Source organism: Salvelinus namaycush, unplaced genomic scaffold (assembly GCF_016432855.1).
Source record: "Salvelinus namaycush isolate Seneca unplaced genomic scaffold, SaNama_1.0 Scaffold1808, whole genome shotgun sequence".
Classification (NCBI taxonomy): Eukaryota; Metazoa; Chordata; class Actinopteri; order Salmoniformes; family Salmonidae; genus Salvelinus; species Salvelinus namaycush.
Window position 1 is genome coordinate 1 of NW_024058573.1, and position 21,995 is coordinate 21,995.

Here is a 21,995-nt window from a genome sequence, read left to right on the forward strand (position 1 = left end):
AACTACCTGGGACAGGAAATACCATGGTTGGACACGCCCAACTACCTGGGACAGGAAATACCATGGTTGGACATGTCCAGTGGTACAACTACCTGGAACAGGAAATACCATGGTTGGACATGTCCAGTGGTACAACTACCTGGGACAGGAAATACCATGGTTGGACACGCCCAGTGGTACAACTACCTGGGACAGGAAATACCATGGTTGGACATGTCCAGTGGTACAACTACCTGGAACAGGAAATACCATGGTTGGACACGCCCAGTGGTACAACTACCTGGGACAGGAAATACCATGGTTGGACATGTCCAGTGGTACAACTACCTGGAACAGGAAATACCATGGTTGGACACGCCCAGTGGTACAACTACCTGGAACAGGAAATACCATGGTTGGACACGCCCAGTGGTACAACTACCTGGAACAGGAAATACCATGGTTGGACATGCCCAACTACCTGGGACAGGAAATACCATGGTTGGACACGCCCAACTACCTGGGACAGGAAATACCATGGTTGGACATGTCCAGTGGTACAACTACCTGGAACAGGAAATACCATGGTTGGACACGCCCAATTGTTCAGCTACCTGTGTCACACCCTGACCGTAGATTGCTTTGTATGTTTCTATTTTTAGTTTGGTCAGGGTGTGATGCGGGTGGGTATTCTATGTTGTAGGTCTAGGTTTTCTGTTTCTGTGTGTTTGGCCTGGTGTGGTTCCCAATCAGAGGCAGCTGTCTATCGTTGTCTCTGATTGGGAGCCATATTTAGGTAGCCTGTTTTCCCACTTTTGTTTGTGGGTGGTTGTTTCCTGTTTAGTGTTTTGTTTCACCTTTCAGGACCGTTCGTTTGTCGTTTTTGTTGTTTGTCAAGTGTTTTTGTATTTTATAAAAAAATATGACCACTTACCACGCTGCACCTTGGTCCTCCTCTCCTTCTCCAGACGACAATCGTTACAGAACCACCCACCAATAATGGACCAAGCAGCGTGGTAAAAAGGAGGAATGGACATGGGAGGACATTCTGGACGGGAAGGGATCTTACACATGGGAGGAGATTCTGGCTGGAAGGGATCGCCTTCCATGGGAACAGGTGAAGGCAGCCAGGAGAGCGGAACCGGCGGAATGAGGGAACACGGTTGGCAAGGAAACCCGAGAGGCAGCCCCAGAATTGTTTGGGGGAGGGGAACACGGGGGAGATTGGCGGAGTCAGGTAGGAGACCTGAGCTAACTCCCCGTGCTTACCGTGGCGAGCGTCTTACTGGTCAGGCACCGTGCTATGCGGTGGAGCGCACGGTGTCTCCAGTACGTGTTCATAGCCCGGTACGTTACATCGCAGCTCCTCGCATCTGCCGGGCGAGAGTGGGCATCGAGCCAGGAAGGAGTGTGCCAGCCCTGCTCTCCAGGCCTCTAGTGCGTCTCCTCCGCCCGGGTTATCCTGCGCCAGCTCTGCACACTGTGTCTCCAGTGCGTCCTGTGCCTGCGTCCCGCACGTGCCGAGCTAGAGTTACTATCCAGCCAGGACGGGTTGTGCAGGCTCTTTGCTTGAGACCTCCAGTGTGCCTCCCAGTGTATCCGGTGCCACGGCCAAGGCCTCCTGCATGTCTCCCCAGCCTGGTGAGTCATATGCCTGTGCTAAACTCTAACCCTCCTGCATGTCTCCCCAGCCTGGTGAGTCATGTGCCTTCTCCCAGAGCAAAGCATCCAGTGCTGATCCATGGCACGAAGCCTCCAGTGATGATCCATGGCACGAAGCCTCCAGTGATGATCCATGGCAAGAAGCCTCCAGTGATGATCCATGGCAAGAAGCCTCCAGTGATGATCCATGGCAAGAAGCCTCCAGTGATGATCCATGGCACGAAGCCTCCAGTGATGATCCATAGCAAGAAGCCTCAAGTGATGATCCATGGCACGAAGCCTCCAGTGATAATCCATGGCACGAAGCCTCCAGTGATGATCCATGGCAAGAAGACTCCAGTGATGATCCATGGCAAGAAGCCTCCAGTGATGATCCATGGCACGAAGCCTCCGGTGATGATCCATGGCACGAAGCCTCCAGTGATGATCCATGGCACGAAGCCTCCGGTGATGATCCATGGCACGAAGCCTCCGGTGATGATCCATGGCACAAAGCCTCCAGTGATGATCCATGGCACGAAGCCTCCAGTGATGATCCATGGCACGAAGCCTCCAGTGATGATCCATGGCACGAAGCCTCCAGTGATGATCCATGGCAAGAAGCCTCCAGTGATGATCCATGGCAAGAAGCCTCCAGTGATGATCCATGGCACGAAGCTTCCAGTGATGATCCATGGCAAGAAGCTTCCAGTGATGATCCATGGCACGAAGCCTCCAGTGATGATCCATGGCACGAAACCTCCAGTGATGATCCATGGCAAGAAGCCTCCAGTGATGATCCATGGCACGAAGCCTCCAGTGATGATCCATGGCACGAAGCCTCCAGTGATGATCCATGGCATGAAGCCTCCTGTGATGATCCATGGCACGAGGCCTCCAGTGATGATCCATGGCATGAAGCCTCCAGTGAGGATCCATGGCACGAAGCCTCCAGTGAGGAGTTATGGCACGAGGCCTCCAACGAAGGACGTCAGTCCGGAGCCTCCAGCAACGCTCTCTAGTCCGGAGCCTCCAGCGTCGCCCTCTAGTCCGGAGCCTCCAGCGTCGCCCTCTAGCCCGGAGCCTCCAGACTGGCTGCTCCGGACTAGAGGGCGTCGCTGGAGGCTCCGGACTAGAGGGCGTCACTGGAGGCTCCGGACTAGAGGGCGTCGCTGGAGGCTCCGGGCTAGAGGGCGACGCTGGAGGCTCCGGACTAGAGGGCGACGCTGGAGGCTCCGGACTAGAGGGCGTCGCTGGAGGCTCCGGACTAGAGGGTTAGAGGGTGACGCTGGAGGCGTCATTTAATATTTAATACCAAACGAGGGAACGTAGGGAAAAGGGTGATTTCTAACCATTTCCCTTTCACAACAAGAGGAAGCCAAGGCTGTCAGATCAGCATGAAGAAGAAGCTGACCAGATCAACACGTATCAAGCAGTCTTCTTCTACAATAATGGAACTGTATTAATACAAGGCAATGATTCAAGGCTCCAGGCTGTCAACTTCTACAGTAATGGAACTGTATTGATACAAGGCAATGATTCAAGCCTCCAGGCTGTCAACTTCTACAATAATGGAACTGTATTGATACAAGGCAATGATTCAAGGCTCCAGGCTGTCAACTTCTACAGTAATGGAACTGTATTGATACAAGGCAATGATTCAAGGCTCCAGGTTTTAGAGAATGTGTTTGCTACCCTAAAAGTAGAAGCTGAACTCATCTCAGAAGCTGAGGAGAAAGTAGAGGGAATGATGGAGAAGAGCAGGCCCCACCAGCCCTACTACCCCCACCACCCCCAACAGCCTCAACATCCCCACCAGCCTCAACACCCCCACCACCCCCAACAGCCTCAACACCCCCAACAGCCTCACCACCCCCAACACCCCCAACAGCCTCAACACCCCCACCACCCCCAACAGCCTCAACACCCCCAACAGCCTCACCACCCCCAACAGCCTCAACACCCCCAACAGCCTCAACACCCCCACCACCCCCAACAGCCTCAACATCCCCACCACCCTCAACACCCCCAACACCCCCAACACCCTCAACATCCCCACCACCCCCAACAGCCTCAACACCCCCAACAGCCTCAACACCCCCACCACCCCCAACACCCTCAACACCCTCAACACCCCCAACATCCCCAACACCCTCAACACCCCCAACATCCTCAACACCCCCAACACCCCCAACACCCCCAACACCCTCAACATCCCCAACACCCCCAACACCCTCAACACCCCCAACATCCTCAACACCCCCAACACCCCCAACACCCTCAACACCCCCAACATCCTCAACACCCCCAACACCCTCAACACCCTCAACACCCCCAACATCCCCAACACCCCCAACATCCCCACCACCCTCAACACCCCCAACACCCTCAACACCCCCAACATCCTCAACACCCCCAACACCCCCAACACCCTCAACACCCTCAACACCCCCAACACCCCCAACACCCTCAACACCCCCAACATCCTCAACACCCTCAACACCCTCAACACCCCCAACATCCCCAACACCCCCAACACCCTCAACACCCCCACCACCCCCAACACCCCCAACACCCTCAACACCCCCAACATCCTCAACACCCCCAACACCCTCAACACCCTCAACATCCTCAACACCCCCAACACCCTCAACACCCCCAACATCCTCAACACCCCCAACACCCTCAACACCCCCAACATCCTCAACACCCCCAACATCCTCAACACCCCCAACACCCCCAACACCCTCAACATCCCCAACACCCCCAACACCCTCAACACCCCCAACATCCTCAACACCCCCAACACCCTCAACACCCCCAACACCCTCAACACCCCCAACATCCTCAACACCCCCAACACCCTCAACACCCCCAACATCCCCAACACCCCCAACATCCCCAACACCCTCAACACCCCCAACATCCTCAACACCCCCAACACCCTCAACACCCCCAACACCCTCAACACCCCCAACATCCTCAACACCCCCAACACCCTCAACACCCCCAACATCCCCAACACCCCCAACATCCCCAACACCCTCAACACCCTCAACACCCCCAACACCCTCAACACCCCCAACACCCTCAACACCCCCAACACCCCCAACACCCTCAACACCCCCAACACCCCCAACATCCCCAACACCCTCAACACCCCCAACACCCCCAACACCCTCAACACCCCCAACACCCTCAACACCCTCAACATCCCCAACACCCTCAACACCCTCAACACCCTCAACATCCGCAACACCCCCAACACCCTCAACACCCCCACCACCCCCAACACCCCCAACACCCTCAACACCCTCAACACCCCCAACACCCTCAACACCCCCAACATCCCCAACACCCTCAACACCCCCACCACCCCCAACACCCCCAACACCCCCAACACCCTCAACATCCCCAACACCCCCAACACCCTCAACACCCCCAACACCCCCAACACCCTCAACACCCTCAACACCCCCAACACCCTCAACACCCCCAACATCCCCAACACCCCCACCACCCCCAACACCCCCAACACCCTCAACATCCCCAACACCCCCAACACCCTCAACACCCCCACCACCCCCACCACCCCCAACACCCCCACCACCCCCAACACCCTCAACACCCTCAACATCCCCAACATCCCCAACACCCTCAACACCCCCACCACCCCCAACACCCCCAACACCCTCAACACCCCCAACACCCTCAACACCCTCAACACCCCCAACATCCCCAACACCCTCAACACCCCCAACACCCTCAACATCCCCAACACCCTCAACACCCCCAACATCCCCAACACCCTCAACATCCCCAACACCCCCAACACCCTCAACACCCCCACCACCCCCAACACCCCCAACACCCTCAACACCCTCAACACCCCCAACACCCTCAACACCCCCAACACCCTCAACACCCTCAACACCCTCAACATCCCCAACACCCCCAACACCCTCAACACCCCCACCACCCCCAACACCCCCAACACCCTCAACACCCTCAACACCCCCAACACCCTCAACACCCTCAACACCCCCAACACCCTCAACACCCCCAACATCCCCAACACCCCCAACACCCTCAACACCCCCAACACCCTCAACACCCTCAACACCCCCAACACCCTCAACACCCCCAACATCCCCAACACCCCCACCACCCCCAACACCCCCAACACCCTCAACACCCCCAACACCCTCAACACCCCCACCACCCCCACCACCCCCAACACCCCCAACACCCTCAACACCCTCAACATCCCCAACATCCCCAACACCCTCAACACCCCCACCACCCCCAACACCCCCAACACCCTCAACACCCCCAACACCCTCAACACCCTCAACACCCCCAACACCCCCAACACCCCCAACACCCCCAACACCCCCAACACCCTCAACACCCTCAACACCCTCAACATCCCCAACACCCTCAACATCCCCAACACCCCCAACACCCTCAACATCCCCAACACCCCCAACACCCTCAACACCCCCACCACCCCCAACACCCTCAACACCCTCAACACCCCCAACACCCTCAACACCCCCAACACCCTCAACACCCTCAACATCCCCAACACCCCCAACACCCTCAACACCCCCACCACCCCCAACACCCCCAACACCCTCAACACCCTCAACACCCCCAACACCCTCAACACCCTCAACACCCCCAACACCCTCAACACCCCCAACATCCCCAACACCCTCAACACCCCCAACACCCCCAACACCCTCAACACCCCCAACACCCCCAACATCCCCAACATCCCCAACACCCTCAACATCCCCAACACCCCCAACACCCCCAACACCCTCAACATCCCCAACATCCCCAACACCCTCAACACCCCCAACACCCTCAACACCCTCAACATCCCCAACACCCTCAACACCCTCAACACCCCCAACACCCTCAACACCCTCAACACCCTCAACACCCCCAACACCCTCAACATCCTCAACACCCCCAACAGCCCCAACACCCCCAACATCCCCAACACCCTCAACATCCCCAACACCCTCAACAGCCCCAACACCCCCAACACCCCCAACACCCTCAACATCCTCAACACCCTCAACACCCCCAACACCCCCAACACCCCCAACAGCCCCAACACCCTCAACAGCCCCAACACCCCCAACACCCTCAACATCCCCAACACCCTCAACACCCTCAACACCCCCAACACCCCCAACACCCTCAACATCCTCAACACCCCCAACACCCCCAACACCCTCAACACCCTCAACACCCCCAACACCCTCAACACCCTCAACATCCCCAACACCCTCAACACCCTCAACATCCCCAACACCCTCAACACCCCCAACACCCTCAACACCCTCAACATCCCCAACACCCTCAACACCCTCAACACCCCCAACACCCCCAACACCCCCAACACCCTCAACACCCCCAACACCCTCAACACCCTCAACACCCCCAACACCCCCAACACCCTCAACACCCCCAACACCCTCAACACCCTCAACACCCTCAACATCCCCAACACCCTCAACATCCCCAACACCCCCAACACCCTCAACATCCCCAACACCCCCAACACCCTCAACACCCCCACCACCCCCAACACCCTCAACACCCCCAACACCCTCAACACCCTCAACATCCCCAACACCCCCAACACCCTCAACACCCCCACCACCCCCAACACCCTCAACACCCTCAACACCCCCAACACCCTCAACACCCTCAACACCCCCAACACCCTCAACACCCCCAACATCCCCAACACCCTCAACACCCCCAACACCCCCAACACCCTCAACACCCCCAACACCCCCAACATCCCCAACATCCCCAACACCCTCAACATCCCCAACACCCCCAACACCCCCAACACCCTCAACATCCCCAACATCCCCAACACCCTCAACACCCCCAACACCCTCAACACCCTCAACATCCCCAACACCCTCAACACCCTCAACACCCCCAACACCCTCAACACCCTCAACACCCTCAACACCCCCAACACCCTCAACATCCTCAACACCCCCAACAGCCCCAACACCCCCAACATCCCCAACACCCTCAACATCCCCAACACCCTCAACAGCCCCAACACCCCCAACACCCCCAACACCCTCAACATCCTCAACACCCTCAACACCCCCAACACCCCCAACACCCCCAACAGCCCCAACACCCTCAACAGCCCCAACACCCCCAACACCCTCAACACCCCCAACACCCTCAACACCCTCAACACCCCCAACACCCCCAACACCCCCAACACCCTCAACATCCTCAACACCCCCAACACCCCCAACACCCTCAACACCCTCAACACCCCCAACACCCTCAACACCCTCAACACCCTCAACACCCTCAACACCCTCAACATCCCCAACACCCTCAACACCCCCAACACCCTCAACACCCTCAACATCCCCAACACCCTCAACACCCTCAACACCCCCAACACCCTCAACATCCTCAACACCCTCAACACCCCCAACACCCTCAACACCCCCAACACCCCCAACACCCCCAACACCCCCAACACCCTCAACACCCCCAACACCCTCAACATCCCCAACACCCTCAACATCCCCAACACCCTCAACACCCCCAACACCCTCAACACCCTCAACATCCCCAACACCCTCAACATCCCCAACATCCCCAACACCCCCAACACCCTCAACACCCCCAACACCCTCAACATCCTCAACATCCTCAACATCCCCAACACCCTCAACATCCCCAACACCCTCAACACCCTCAACACCCTCAACACCCTCAACACCCTCAACACCCCCAACACCCTCAACACCCTCAACACCCCCAACACCCTCAACACCCTCAACACCCTCAACATCCCCAACACCCTCAACACCCCCAACACCCCCAACACCCCCAACATCCCCAACACCCCCAACACCCCCAACACCCTCAACACCCTCAACATCCCCAACACCCTCAACACCCCCAACACCCTCACCACCCCCAACACCCCCAACACCCTCAACACCCCCAACACCCCCCACACCCCCATCACCCTCAACACCCCCAACATCCCCAACACCCTCAACACCCTCAACACCCTCAACACCCTCAACACCCTCAACACCCCCAACACCCCAACACCCTGAACACCCCCAACACCCCCAACACCCCCAACACCCTCAACACCCTCAACAGCCCCAACACCCCCAACATCCCCAACACCCCCAACACCCCCAACACCCCCACCAGCTCCAACAGCCCCACCAGCTCCAACACCCTACATGAAATATGTGTTATCTCATAGTTTGATGTCTTCACTATTATTCTACAATGTAGAAAATAGTACAAATAAAGAAAAACCCTTGAATGAGTAGGTGTGTCCAAACTTTTGACCGGAAGTGTACATAAAAGTGATATTTAATTTTTTATACATTTTCAAAATATATATATATTTTTTTAAATGTTTTTGCTTTGTGATTATGGGGTATTGTGTGAAGATTAATGAGGGGAAAAAACTATTTAATCAATTTTAGAATAAGGCTGTAACGTAACAAAATGTGGAAAAAGTGAAGGGGTCTGAACAGTTTCCGAATGCACTGTACACCTTACACACCCTAATTAATAAACACGTCCAACAAAAAAAAGAGTGAAACATATTTGCTTGCTTTATTGACTTTAAAAAGCATTCGATTTTATTTGGCACAAAGGTCTATTCTACACAATTCTCCAAAGTGGGCTTGGTGGTAAGGTGTATGACTTAATAAAATGTATGTACACAGAAAACATGTGTGCAAATAAAAATAAAAAACCAAAGATTATAATTATTTTCGCAACATTGAGGTGTGAGACAAGGCTGCAGTTTGAGTCCAAACCTTTTCAACATTTACATCAATGAACTATCAGACATGTTGGACCATTCTGCAGCCCCAGGACTCACACTATTTAACCACATAGGTGAAATACCTGCTATATGCTGATGACTTGGTTCTTCTATCACCAAACACAGAAGAAGACCTTTCCAGTGGTAATGAAAACGCAAAATAAATATGTAAAATTAAAATAAACCCAGAGGAAAAACTATAAAATAGTAATGGACGAAGGAGCAATGGCTCCTCTTGAAGCCAGATAATTATTTGCCTGCCGTAGCCTGAGTTACACTGAATAACAACAGATGCATATTAGGCAGTCATTTACTTACTATTATTAGTATTACTGTTGTTGTTATTATTAAAATTATCTTGATTATTATTCAAAAACGATAGTGGAATGGGTAGTAGAGGAGAGAGAGCAAGAGAGAGAAAGGGTAGTAGAGGAGAGAGAGCAAGAGAGAGAAAGACCCTTTGAATTGAAAGACAGAGACCGACAGAGGCAGAGAGTTTTTTAAATTTTTTATTAAACCTTTATTTAACTAGGCAAGTCAGTTAAGAAAAAAATATTATTTATAATGACGGCCTACCGGGGGAATAGTGGGTTAACTGCTTTGTTCAGGGGGCAGAACGACAGATTTTTACCTTGGGATTCGATCCAGCAACCTTTCGGTTACTGGCCCTCCACTCTATCCACTAGGCTACCTGCTGGTTACTAGCCCAACGCTCTAACCACTAGGCTACCTGCTGGTTGCTAGTCCAACGCTCTAACCACTAGGCTACCTGCTGGTTACTAGTCCAACGCTCTAACCACTAGGCTACCTGCTGGTTACTGGCCCAACGCTCTAACCACTAGGCTACCTGCTGGTTACTAGCCCAACGCTCTAACCACTAGGCTACCTGCTGGTTACTAGTCCAACACTCTAACCACTAGACTACCTGCTGGTTACTAGTCCAACGCTCTAACCACTAGGCTACCTGCTGGTTACTAGTCCAACGCTCTAACCACTAGGCTACCTGCTGGTTACTAGTCCAACGCTCTAACCACTAGGCTACCTGCTGGTTACTAGTCCAACGCTCTAACCACTAGTCTACCTGCCACCCCTTCACTATAACCACTAGGCTACCTGCCACCCCTCCACTCTAACCACTAGGCTACCTGTTGGTTACTAGTCCAACGCTCTAACCACTAGGCTACCTGCTGGTTACTAGTCCAACGCTCTAACCACTAGGCTACCTGCTGGTTACTAGTCCAACGCTCTAACCACTAGGCTACCTGCTGGTTACTAGTCCAACGCTCTAACCACTAGGCTACCTGCTGGTTACTAGTCCAACGCTCTAACCACTAGTCTACCTGCCACCCCTTCACTATAACCACTAGGCTACCTGCCACCCCTCCACTCTAACCACTAGGCTACCTGTTGGTTACTAGTCCAACGCTCTAACCACTAGGCTACCTGCTGGTTACTAGTCCAACGCTCTAACCACTAGGCTACCTGCCGGTTACTAGTCCAACGCTCTAACCACTAGTCTACCTGCCACCCCTTCACTATAACCACTAGGCTACCTGCCACCCCTCCACTCTAACCACTAGGCTACCTGCCACCCCTCCACTCTAACCACTAGGCTACCTGCCACCCCTCCACTCTAACCACTAGGCTACCTGCCACCCCTCCACTCTAACCACTAGTCTACCTGCCACCCCTCCACTCTAACCACTAGGCTACCTACCACCCCTCCACTCTAACCACTAGGCTACCTGCCTCCCCTCCACTCTAACCACTAGGCTACCTGCCGAGAGAGTAGAGGTAACACCACTACCGTTATCTGACACACACACACTTCTGCCTTTTTGATTTCTTCTCTTAAACCGTTAAAGCTATCAACACCAATCAAATGTAAAAATGTGCAAACAGTCCACACGGGCTGATCAATATGTTTTCATGGGATTTCTTCAACGTTCTAAAACTCCAAAAAACATGAATAAACAAGCGATGACACCCAACCTTCTATCCACTGTAAACACTGTGATTTCACACACAAATCAACTATTTTGACACCAACAAGTCAAGACAATTATAGGAGCATATCAAACCTACTCTGCTATTAAAATCAGCTATCAAAACAGAAATATCTTCTACCAATCAAAATATATAGCTATTTCAGTAACCACATCAATTTCACATCAAGAAAAAAACAACTGCAATTTTAACAACTTCCACCACTTTCACAACAATACTAGCATAGCATCTGACAATTAAAACAAAATCAACTATCTCAAAAATAAAACCCATCTAATCTTCTTCGTAAGCGTCCGTGTCCACGCACATCGCCGGGCCGGCAGTGGCGGACGGATCGCTGACTGACCCGGCTGCGTTCTTGGCCACGACTCTGAATTCATAAACCGCACACTCGTCCAGGTCTGTCACCGTATAGTGTGTGTCAGAAACGTTGGTTAAGTTGGCCTTGGTCCACCTGTCTCTTTCGCCCTCTTTCTTCTCAATCAGGTATCCTGTGACCTTGCTTCCACCATCGTATGAAGGCTTCAGCCATTCCAGTCTGATGGAAGTCTTTCTGATGTGGGTGATCCGGACGTTGGTTGGAGGCTCTGCAACAACAAAAAGATTTAGAGGTTAAAATACAGTTGTTAATATATAGAAAGTTTAAAGGAAGTACACAGTGATATTGAAAAAAAAATTAATTAAAGCAAGTGTAACGTGAGGTTTTAATGATAAACAGATATAACTCAATCCTGCTGACTACGCCACACTGTGATGGACCAACCACTAGGTGATCAAGAAATGTGATGGACCAACCACTAGGTGATAAAGTAATGTGATGGACCAACCACTAGGTGATAAAATGTGATGGACCAACCACTAGGTGATAAAGAAATGTGATGGACCAACCACTAGGTGATCAAGAAATGTGATGGACCAACCACTAGGTGATAAAATGTGATGGACCAACCACTAGGTGATAAAGTAATGTGATGGACCAACCACTAGGTGATAAAATGTGATGGACCAACCACTAGGTGATAAAGAAATGTGATGGACCAACCACTAGGTGATCAAGAAATGTGATGGACCAACCACTAGGTGATAAAATGTGATGGACCAACCACTAGGTGATAAAGAAATGTGATGGACCAACCACTAGGTGATAAAGAAATGTGATGGACCACCACTAGGTGATAAAGAAATGTGATGGACGACCACTAGGTGATAAAGAAATGTGATGGACCAACCACTAGGTGATCAAGAAATGTGATGGACGACCACTAGGTGATAAAGTAATGTGATGGACCAACCACTAGGTGATAAAATGTGATGGACCAACCACTAGGTGATAAAGAAATGTGATGGACCAACCACTAGGTGATCAAGAAATGTGATGGACCAACCACTAGGTGATAAAATGTGATGGACCAACCACTAGGTGATAAAGAAATGTGATGGACCAACCACTAGGTGATAAAGAAATGTGATGGACCACCACTAGGTGATAAAGAAATGTGATGGACGACCACTAGGTGATAAAGAAATGTGATGGACCAACCACTAGGTGATCAAGAAATGTGATGGACGACCACTAGGTGATAAAGTAATGTGATGGACCAACCACTAGGTGATAAAGAAATGTGATGGACCAACCACTAGGTGATAAAGAAATGTGATGGACCAACCACTAGGTGATAAAGAAATGTGATGGACCAACCACTAGGTGATAAAGAAATGTGATGGACCAACCACTAGGTGATAAAGAAATGTGATGGACCAACCACTAGGTGATCAAGAAATGTGATGGACGACCACTAGGTGATAAAGAAATGTGATGGACCACCACTAGGTGATAAAGAAATGTGATGGACCAACCACTAGGTGATAAAGAAATGTGATGGACCAACCACTAGGTGATAAAGAAATGTGATGGACCAACCACTAGGTGATAAAGAAATGTGATGGACCACCACTAGGTGATAAAGAAATGTGATGGACCAACCACTAGGTGATAAAGAAATGTGATGGACCAACCACTAGGTGATAAAGAAATGTGATGGACCAACCACTACTGAAAGTAACCAAGTCGCCTTACCACAAGCATCAATTGCCAGGACAGCGTCTGAGATCTTGCTAAGGGGACTGCATCCAGCTGAGTTTTCTGCTGCTACCTTGAACTCGTAGATGAGACCAGCAATGATGACGTTTGTCACTTTGAAGTGTGTGGCACGGATAACGGTTTTGTTGACCGTCTGCCACAGGATGCTGTTCTTGTCCTTCATCTGAAGGTGATATCCAATTAGTGGTCTTCCTCCATTCCAGTCCGGCTCCGTCCAGGCGACGGCGATGCTTTCTCTGGTTACAGACGTAACGATAGGGGGTGACGGAGATTCGGGGACGGCTAGAGACGAAAGAAAATAACATTTAGTATTAAATCGGTATGATACAGGGGGCGTATCTTTTACCCTGTACAATAACACGTTGTCAGGTATTCTTTATCAGTTCAAGGGGTGTCATAGTACAGCGCCCCCTAGTGGTCTGTCACAAGTATATATGTTACATATACAGTCGTGGCCAAAAGTTTTGAGGATGACACAAATATACATTTTTACAAAGTCTGCTGCCTCAGTTTGTATGATGGCAATTTGCATATACTCCAGAATGTTATGAAGAGTGATCAGATGAATTGCAAAAGAATTGCAAAGTCCCTCTTTGCCATGCAAATAAACTGAATCCCCCCCCAAAATGTCCACTGCATTTCAGCCCTGCCACAAAAGGACCAGCTGACATCATGTCAGTGATTCTCTCGTTAACACAGGTGTGAGTGTTGACGAGGACAAGGCTGGAGATCACTCTGTCATGCTGATTGAGTTCGAATAACAGACTGGAAGCTTCAAAAGGAGGGTGGTGCTTGGAATCATTGTTCTTCCTCTGTCAACCATGGTTACCTGCAAGGAAACACGTGCCGTCATCATTGCGTTGCACAAAAAGGGCTTCACAGGCAAGGATATTGCTGCCAGTAAGATTGCACCTAAATCAACCATTTATCGAATCATCAAGAACGTCAAGGAGAGCGGTTCAATTGTTGTGAAGAAGGCTTCAGGGCGCCCAAGAAAGTCCAGCAAGCACCAGGACCGTCTCCTAAAGTTGATTGAGCTGCGGGATCGGGGCACCACCAGTACAGAGCTTGCTCAGGAATGGCAGCAGGCAGGTGTGAGTGCATCTGCACGCACAGTGAGGCGAAGACTTTTGGAGGATGGCCTGGTGTCAAGAAGGGCAGCAAAGAAGCCCCTTCTCTCCAGGAAAAACATCAGGGACAGACTGATATTCTGCAAAAGGTACAGGGATTGGACTGCTGAGGACTGGGGTAAAGTCATTTTCTCTGATGAATCCCTATTCCGATTGTTTGGGGCATCCGGAAAAAAGCTTGTCCGGAGAAGACAAGGTGAGCGCTACCATCAGTCCTGTGTCATGCCAACAGTAAAGCATCCTGAGACCATTCATGTGTGGGGTTGCTTCTCAGCCAAGGGAGAGGGCTCACTCACAATTTTGCCTAAGAACACAGCCATGAATAAAGAATGCTACCAACACATCCTCCGAGAGCAACTTTTCCCAACAATCCAGGAAACGTTTGGTGACGAACAATGCCTTTTCCAGCATGATGGAGCACCTTGCCATAAGGCAAAAGTGATAACTAAGTGGCTCGGGGAACAAAACATCGATCTTTTGGGTCCATGGCCAGGAAACTCCCCAGACCTTAATCCAATTGAGAACTTGTGGTCAAACCTCAAGAGGCGGGTGGACAAACAAAAACCCACAAATTCTGACAAACTCCAAGCATTGATTATGCAAGAATGGGCTGCCATCAGTCAGGATGTGGCCGAGAAGTTAATTGACAGCATGCCAGGGCAGATTGCAGAGGTCTTGAAAAAGAGGGTCGACACTGCAAATATTGACTCTTTGCATCAACTTCATGTAATTGTCAATAAAAGCCTTTGACACTCATGAAATGCTTGTAATTATACTTCAGTATTCCATAGTAACATCTGACAAAAATATCTAAAGACACTGAAGCAGCAAACTTTGGGGAAATTAATATTTGTGTCATTCTCAAAACTTTTGGCCATGACTGTACACATGTATATATGTATATAAAATACAAACATAAAACATGAATAGAGTATAAAACTTACTGTAGTTGAGATCCACTTTGACGGTTGCAGAGTCGACGTACTCACTGATGCCATAGCGATTTTCAGCCCTGATTCTGAACTGGTACACCAGTCCTGTTATGAGCTTCATGATTTTCATCGCGCATTTCACAACGACCGAGGAGACTTCAGTCCAGTCGGCGTTTGTCGTTTCTCGTTTCATTATTATGTAGTTTGTGACGGGGCTTCCGCCGTCATAACGAGGAGGAAGCCACGTCAGACTCACACTGTCCTCTGTCACCTCAGACATTCCAATTGGACCAACTGGGGCGCCGGGTCTATCCAGGACCACAATGGTCACAAAAGACCTGGAGGCTCCGCTGGTGTTGGAGGCACATATGTCGTACCTTCCTGAATCAGTAGCAGCGCTCTCACGAAGACTGATGATCAGATATTCAGGAGTTACTTCAGAGTTGAATCTCATCGTTGACTTCAACACCACGTCGTCCTTCGAAAGAGATATCTTTGGCGCAGGTTTCCCAGTAAGTGGGATCTGGCATTTCAGGTTTGATCCCGCTCGGACGTAAACTATATTGTCAGGGAACTTGTTCATGTTCATCTCAGGAGGTTCTGTTGAAAGATAGACGAAGACTTGTTATTTCATTGAGGATATCAGATTTAAAATGAAACAGTCCACATGTAAGAATTAGTTTTCCAGAATGTAGTAAACTACCTATCGTGGGTTATGAATGTAGTAACCTACCTATCGTGGGTTATGAATGTAGTAACCTACCTATCGTGGGTTATGCTCAGCAATTCTCTACCCTTAGTAACTGTAAATGTAGGTCTGGGCAACAACTCACCAAGTTGCCCTTTAACTAACACAGGGAGAGCCATTTCTGTAGGGTCACTGAATCCAGCGTGGTTTTCAGCACGAACTCTGAAAAAGTATTGAGTAGCTTCCTTCAGGTCGTACACCACAAAGTGGACGGTCTTGGTGACGCCACACTTCACCCATTTATCCTGACCGTTCTCGAGAGCATCGACTCGATAACTGGTGATTCTGCTACCTCCGTCATTCTCAGGCTTGATCCATGACAGGGACACACTTTCCTTGGTGATCTCGGTGACTTCGATGGTTTGTGGTGGGCTGGGTTTTTCTGAAATCAAGAAGAAAAAAAACTACAGTTTTTTGAAAATAACATACTAAAATGAAATTTAAAAATATACATATTGTAAAGCTTACATTTGGATTTTCAGGTCTAGCATACCTGTAATCATTGCTCCATATTTGGTCTCAGCCGGCAAGCCGATTCCATACTGGTTTTCACCAGTGACTCTGAAGTAGTACACTCCTCCCTCTTGTAGATCTGACACTCTGTAGGTCAGACGAGGACATGAATCTGTGACTCTGGTCCATCCCTTGTTGCTCACCTCACGAATATCAACAAGGTAGTTGGTGACAGCAGCACCACCTTCGTTTTCTGGGGTATCCCAGGCAACTGTTGCAGAGCTCTTGGTAACATCCTTGACCGCAACACGGCACGGTGGACCAGGAGAGTCAAGAACCCTGACGTTTAATGTACATGTGACTTTTCCAGCAACGTTTTGTAAAGTCACCGTATATTTTCCAGAGTCATCTCTTGTTGCTTGTTCCACTGTGATAGACGTGACGGTATCAGTGGTATGGATACTGGCCCTCGCTGTCAGGTCAACATCTGCCTTGTCCCACATAACGTTAGGAACAGGCTTGCCGCTGAACGGCACAGTTAAGGTGAATGAAGTGCCGTCCTTTACAAGAAGAGTCTTTCGCATCTCATTGCTGATATTAAACTGTGGTTCCTCTTCTCTGTCCTCGGCTGCTTGTGGATCAGTAGGAGGGCTTGGCTCACTGACACCAATCCTGTTGATGGATTTGACAACAAATACATATTCTGCTCCAGATGTCAATCCAACGACAGTGAATTCAGTGTTCTCTGTGTTTGAAACACTGACGCACCAGTCCTCTTCATCCGTTCTCTTATACTCAACACAGTATCCCGTTACAGCAGCTCCCCCATCGAACAACGGCTTATTCCATGAAAGAGTTACAGAAGTCTTGGTTGAGTCAATGACTTTGGGTTTAGCTGGTGCGGATGGCAGGAATTGTGGATCCTCCGCTTTTGTCAGTTTGCAAGGAATACTTGGGGGACTCAAGCCTGCAACATTTTCTGCATAGACTCTGTACTCATACTCACATCCCTCACAGAGATTGGATGCCTTGACCCTAAGGTCATTCACAGGCTTCGTGTTCACCTGTACCCAGCGCAATCCAGATTTCTCTCGTTTCTCAATAACATAGCCAGAAATGCTGCTTCCTCCGTCGGACTCAGGTCTTTTCCAGCAGATTGTCATTGTCTCACTTGATATGCTGGTGATTTCAACATCTGTTGGTGCAGCAGGGACAGTGAATGGATCTGTGGCCTTGGTTGGCTCACTCTCCAAGGCTTCTCCTTCTCCATATTCATTCACTGCCTTTACTCTGAAGATATATTCGTTTCCTTTACGCAGACTGGTGACCTTGCATGTTGTCGCCTTCACGTCTTCATGTACCGAAGTCCAGGTGACACGGCTGGTTTCACATTTCTCAACTATATAGCGCAGAATTTCTGCACCACCGTTTTCTTGAGGTGGTCCCCAGGTCAAAGTGCATTTCTCTGCGGTCAGACCAGTGATATCCAACGGCCCAGAGGATGGTCCAGGGCGGTCCAGAACCTTACAGTTTACAGACAGGGACCTTGTACCAGCAATGTTCTGCACTGTTACAGTGTACTGACCCGAGTCTCTTCGGATAGTGTCTCTGACTAGTAATGTGGTGGTAGTGTGTGTTGAAGTGATCTCTATTCTTGCCTTGGTCTCAATACTTTGACCATCCTTTGACCATGAAATGACTGGACGTGGGCACCCAGAAACATCTGCATCGATTCTCAAAACATCTCCAGCTTTGACAATGACTAATTTCTTATACTTGTTATCCAAGACAATGCAAGGTAGAACAACGTTATCCTTGACTGTGATGGCACCTGTACATTGTGATGGCTCACTGAGTACTGCAGCAGAGTTCTTTGCAATAACACGGAAGTCATATTGAATGTCCTCCGTAAGGCCTTCGATGTCATAGCAGGTTTCCTGGAGATTGGTGAAATTGCACTTCAGCCAACAACCATCTGGAAGTTCCCTGCGTTCGACAATGTAGCCAGTCACCTTGGCTCCACCGTCATTCTCTGGCTTGGACCAAGTAAGAGAAATTGAAGTTCTTGTGATGTCCGTGACTGTGAGGTTAGCAGGAGGATCACATGGATCTCTTGCAGCTATTGGCTCAGTGGCTTTGCTGTACGGTCCAATGCCAGCAATATTCTCAGCAGAAACACGGAATTCATACTGTAAGCTTTCTTCAACGCCATTCACTTTAAATTCTGTTTCAGCAATGAGACGTCCTCTGTTAGTCTTCGTCCAGCGAATACTGCTATAGTCCTTCATTTCCAGGTGATAACCGATGATTGGACTTCCACCGTCACTGGCTGGTTCATTCCATGTAACCAACATGAAGGACTTTGTAGCTTGGGCAACATGGAGGGTAGTGGGAGGGCCAGGTGTCTCGAAGGGGTACTGTGCAACAACTGAAGCGGACTCCACAGCATGGCTCATGCCGTAGCGGTTTTCAGCTGCAATTCGGAACTGATATTCAGTGCCTTGTGTCAAACGAGGAACTTTAATAGACGTTCTGGCAACTGTGGCTGAAACAGTCTTCCATGTTGTAGTGATAATATCTCTCTTCTCTACTAAGTAGTTGCTGATTGGACATCCTCCATCGTAGAGTGGGGCATCCCAAGACAGTGAAATATAGTCAGCGTAGACTTCATCTACCTTGATTGCACCAGGTGGGCCAGGTTTATCCAAGATGGTAACAGCTATTATGGCTGATTTTCTACCAACTGTGTTGGTTAAGGTGATCTCATAGTTCCCCGATTCTTCCCGGGTTGTGTTTCTGATAGTGATTTTTGATGAGTTATTAGATGTCAGAAAGCTAACCCTGGCTGTCTCCTTCAATTCAACACCATCTTTGTTCCATGAAACCTCAGGTTCAGGTCTGCTTCTAAATGGAACATCGATCTTCAGATCGTCTCCTGCCTTGACACTGAATGAGTTGCATATCAGATCTATGATGGGTTCCATTGTGTCGTCGTTTACTACAACAGCCTCTCCCAGTAGCTTAGGTTCACTCTTGCCTGTTTCATTGACCGCACTAATCCTAAATGAATATTCCTCACCTGTTAAGAGCCCATCGATAGTTGATCTCAATCCCCTTATCTCAGAACACAAAGTCCATTTGCCATCGCTCTTGGTTTGCATTTCCACTATGTAGCATTTGATTCTGCTACCACCGTCATCGTCAGGCTTTTCCCATGCGAGACTCACACTGTCGCGGGTAACATCTACAACAGTAACTTGACCGGGAGGCAAAGGAGCTTGGGATACCTTGATCGGTTCTGGTGTTTCCGCTGGCAAACCCACACCGAGCTCATTAACAGCTAGTACACGGAAATAGTAAAGTCCCCCTTCTATAAGGTTGTCAATCTTCATTCTATTTCGTCCACAGTTATCTGAAATACTGGTAAAGGCCCGTCTTTGAGCTTCTCTCTTCTCCACAATGTAATGTGTGATCTTAGCTCCGCCGTCAATCAGTGGAGGATCCCAGGACAGTGATACAGAATCTCTAGTAATGTCCTTGACTTCAATGTGCTCAGGGGCACTTGGTGAATCCAACACTGTGACATTAACGAAAACAGACTTTATACCGCTGACGTTCTCAAGAGTCAACGTATACTTGCCGGTGTCAAGTCTGTCGACAGTGTGGATGACGAGGACTGTGTAGGTGCTTGTGACCTCAATGTGTGCACGCTCAGTAAGAGGACCTTCCATCTTGGACCACTTGACTACAGGTTCAGGTCTTCCTCTGAATGGGACAAACAGACGTAGTGTTGCACACGCCCGAACTGACACCATTTTCCTAAGGTCTGAATCTAGTTCAATCTCAGGGGCCTCAAATCTCTCAGACGTCACGACAGTCCCTGGGACATCAGCTGGTTCGCCAACTCCTTCAGTGTTAATTGCACAGATGCGGAAGTTATATTCTCCATTTTCCTTCAGTGTTTTCACGGTGAAGTGTGTTTCTTCAACACCAGTCGGTGGTGTACAGGTTGTCCACTCTTCCTCCGCTACTTCCTTCCTCTCAACAACATATCCTTTGACGGCTGCTCCACCATCAGAGATGGGTTTTGTCCATGAGATGGACACGGTTGTGGTTGACTGGTCTGTCACCCTGGGGTTGTAAGGAGGACCTGGTGGGTACAAGGGGTCACAAGCTTTGATATATCCTGTTGGTTCACTTGACGCTCCGACACCAGCAGAATTCTCAGCACATACTCTGAACTCGTAGGAATGTCCCTCGGTGAGTCCGGTGCATCTGAACCGGATATCGTTAAGTCTTCTCTTGTTACACTTTGTCCATCGAACACCGTCTTTATCACGTTTTTCAACGATGTAGCCATCTATTTCTGAGCCACCGTCGTTTTCTGGCCGATTCCATGTAAGGACCATTGAGTCGCTTGTTATAGCACTTGCTTCGGGTGTGGAAGGAGCGCTGGGCGGCTTGAAAGGACAACATGCGGTAACCGGGTCTGATTCAAGAGGTTCACCGGTGCCAAACCTATTCACCGCTTTAACTCTGAAGACGTACTCAGTGCCAGGTACAAGTTTAGTCACTTTGTAGCTGACTGCTTGGGTTTCCGGTTGGACTACAGTCCATGACACGCGGTTGGTTACCCTCTTTTCAATGATATAATGGGAAACACTGGCACCGCCATCTTGTAATGGATGACACCAGTGAAGCGTGGCTTTCTCTGCAGTCACACCAGTTATCTTCATTGGACCAGAAGGCGGACCAGGTCTATCAAGAACCTTAACATTGACAGGTATCTCTTTCTTTCCAGCCACATTGCTGAGACTCAGGACGAACTGTCCGCCATCTATTCTGATGCAATCTAAAACTGTTAGAACGGTGCGTTCAAACGTTTTTACGACTTCCGTTCTTGGCGCAGTTTTATCAATTTCTTTTCCGTCTTTTAACCACTTGACTCTGGGGAGTGGCGTCCCCAGAATATCTGCTCCGATAACAAACGTTTCACCAGCATGGACGACGATGCCATCCTTAAACTTCGGATCCATTGATGCTGTCGGTGCCTCGATTTCCATGGTCGCTCTTGTTACTGATGACACAAACGGAATACCAGGTGCAAAAGGTTCACTGAGAGAGAGAGAGAGACAGA

The 21,995-nt window shown here is 50.0% G+C and overlaps 1 protein-coding gene across 1 annotated transcript; it reads right to left on the minus strand.

The window, feature by feature from the left end:
• Positions 1–11,173: 11,173 nt before the first annotated feature.
• LOC120037666 (titin-like) lies at positions 11,174–20,042 on the minus strand. Its single transcript, XM_038983662.1, has 5 exons — positions 16,899–20,042; positions 16,491–16,787; positions 15,670–16,257; positions 13,572–13,877; positions 11,174–12,081 (listed from the first exon to the last, which is right to left on the minus strand). The coding sequence occupies exons 1-5, from the start codon at positions 20,017–20,019 to the stop codon at positions 11,768–11,770; spliced, it is 4,626 nt and encodes a 1,541-aa protein (XP_038839590.1). The 5' UTR covers positions 20,020–20,042; the 3' UTR covers positions 11,174–11,767.
• Between the last annotated feature and the right edge of the window lie 1,953 nt (positions 20,043–21,995).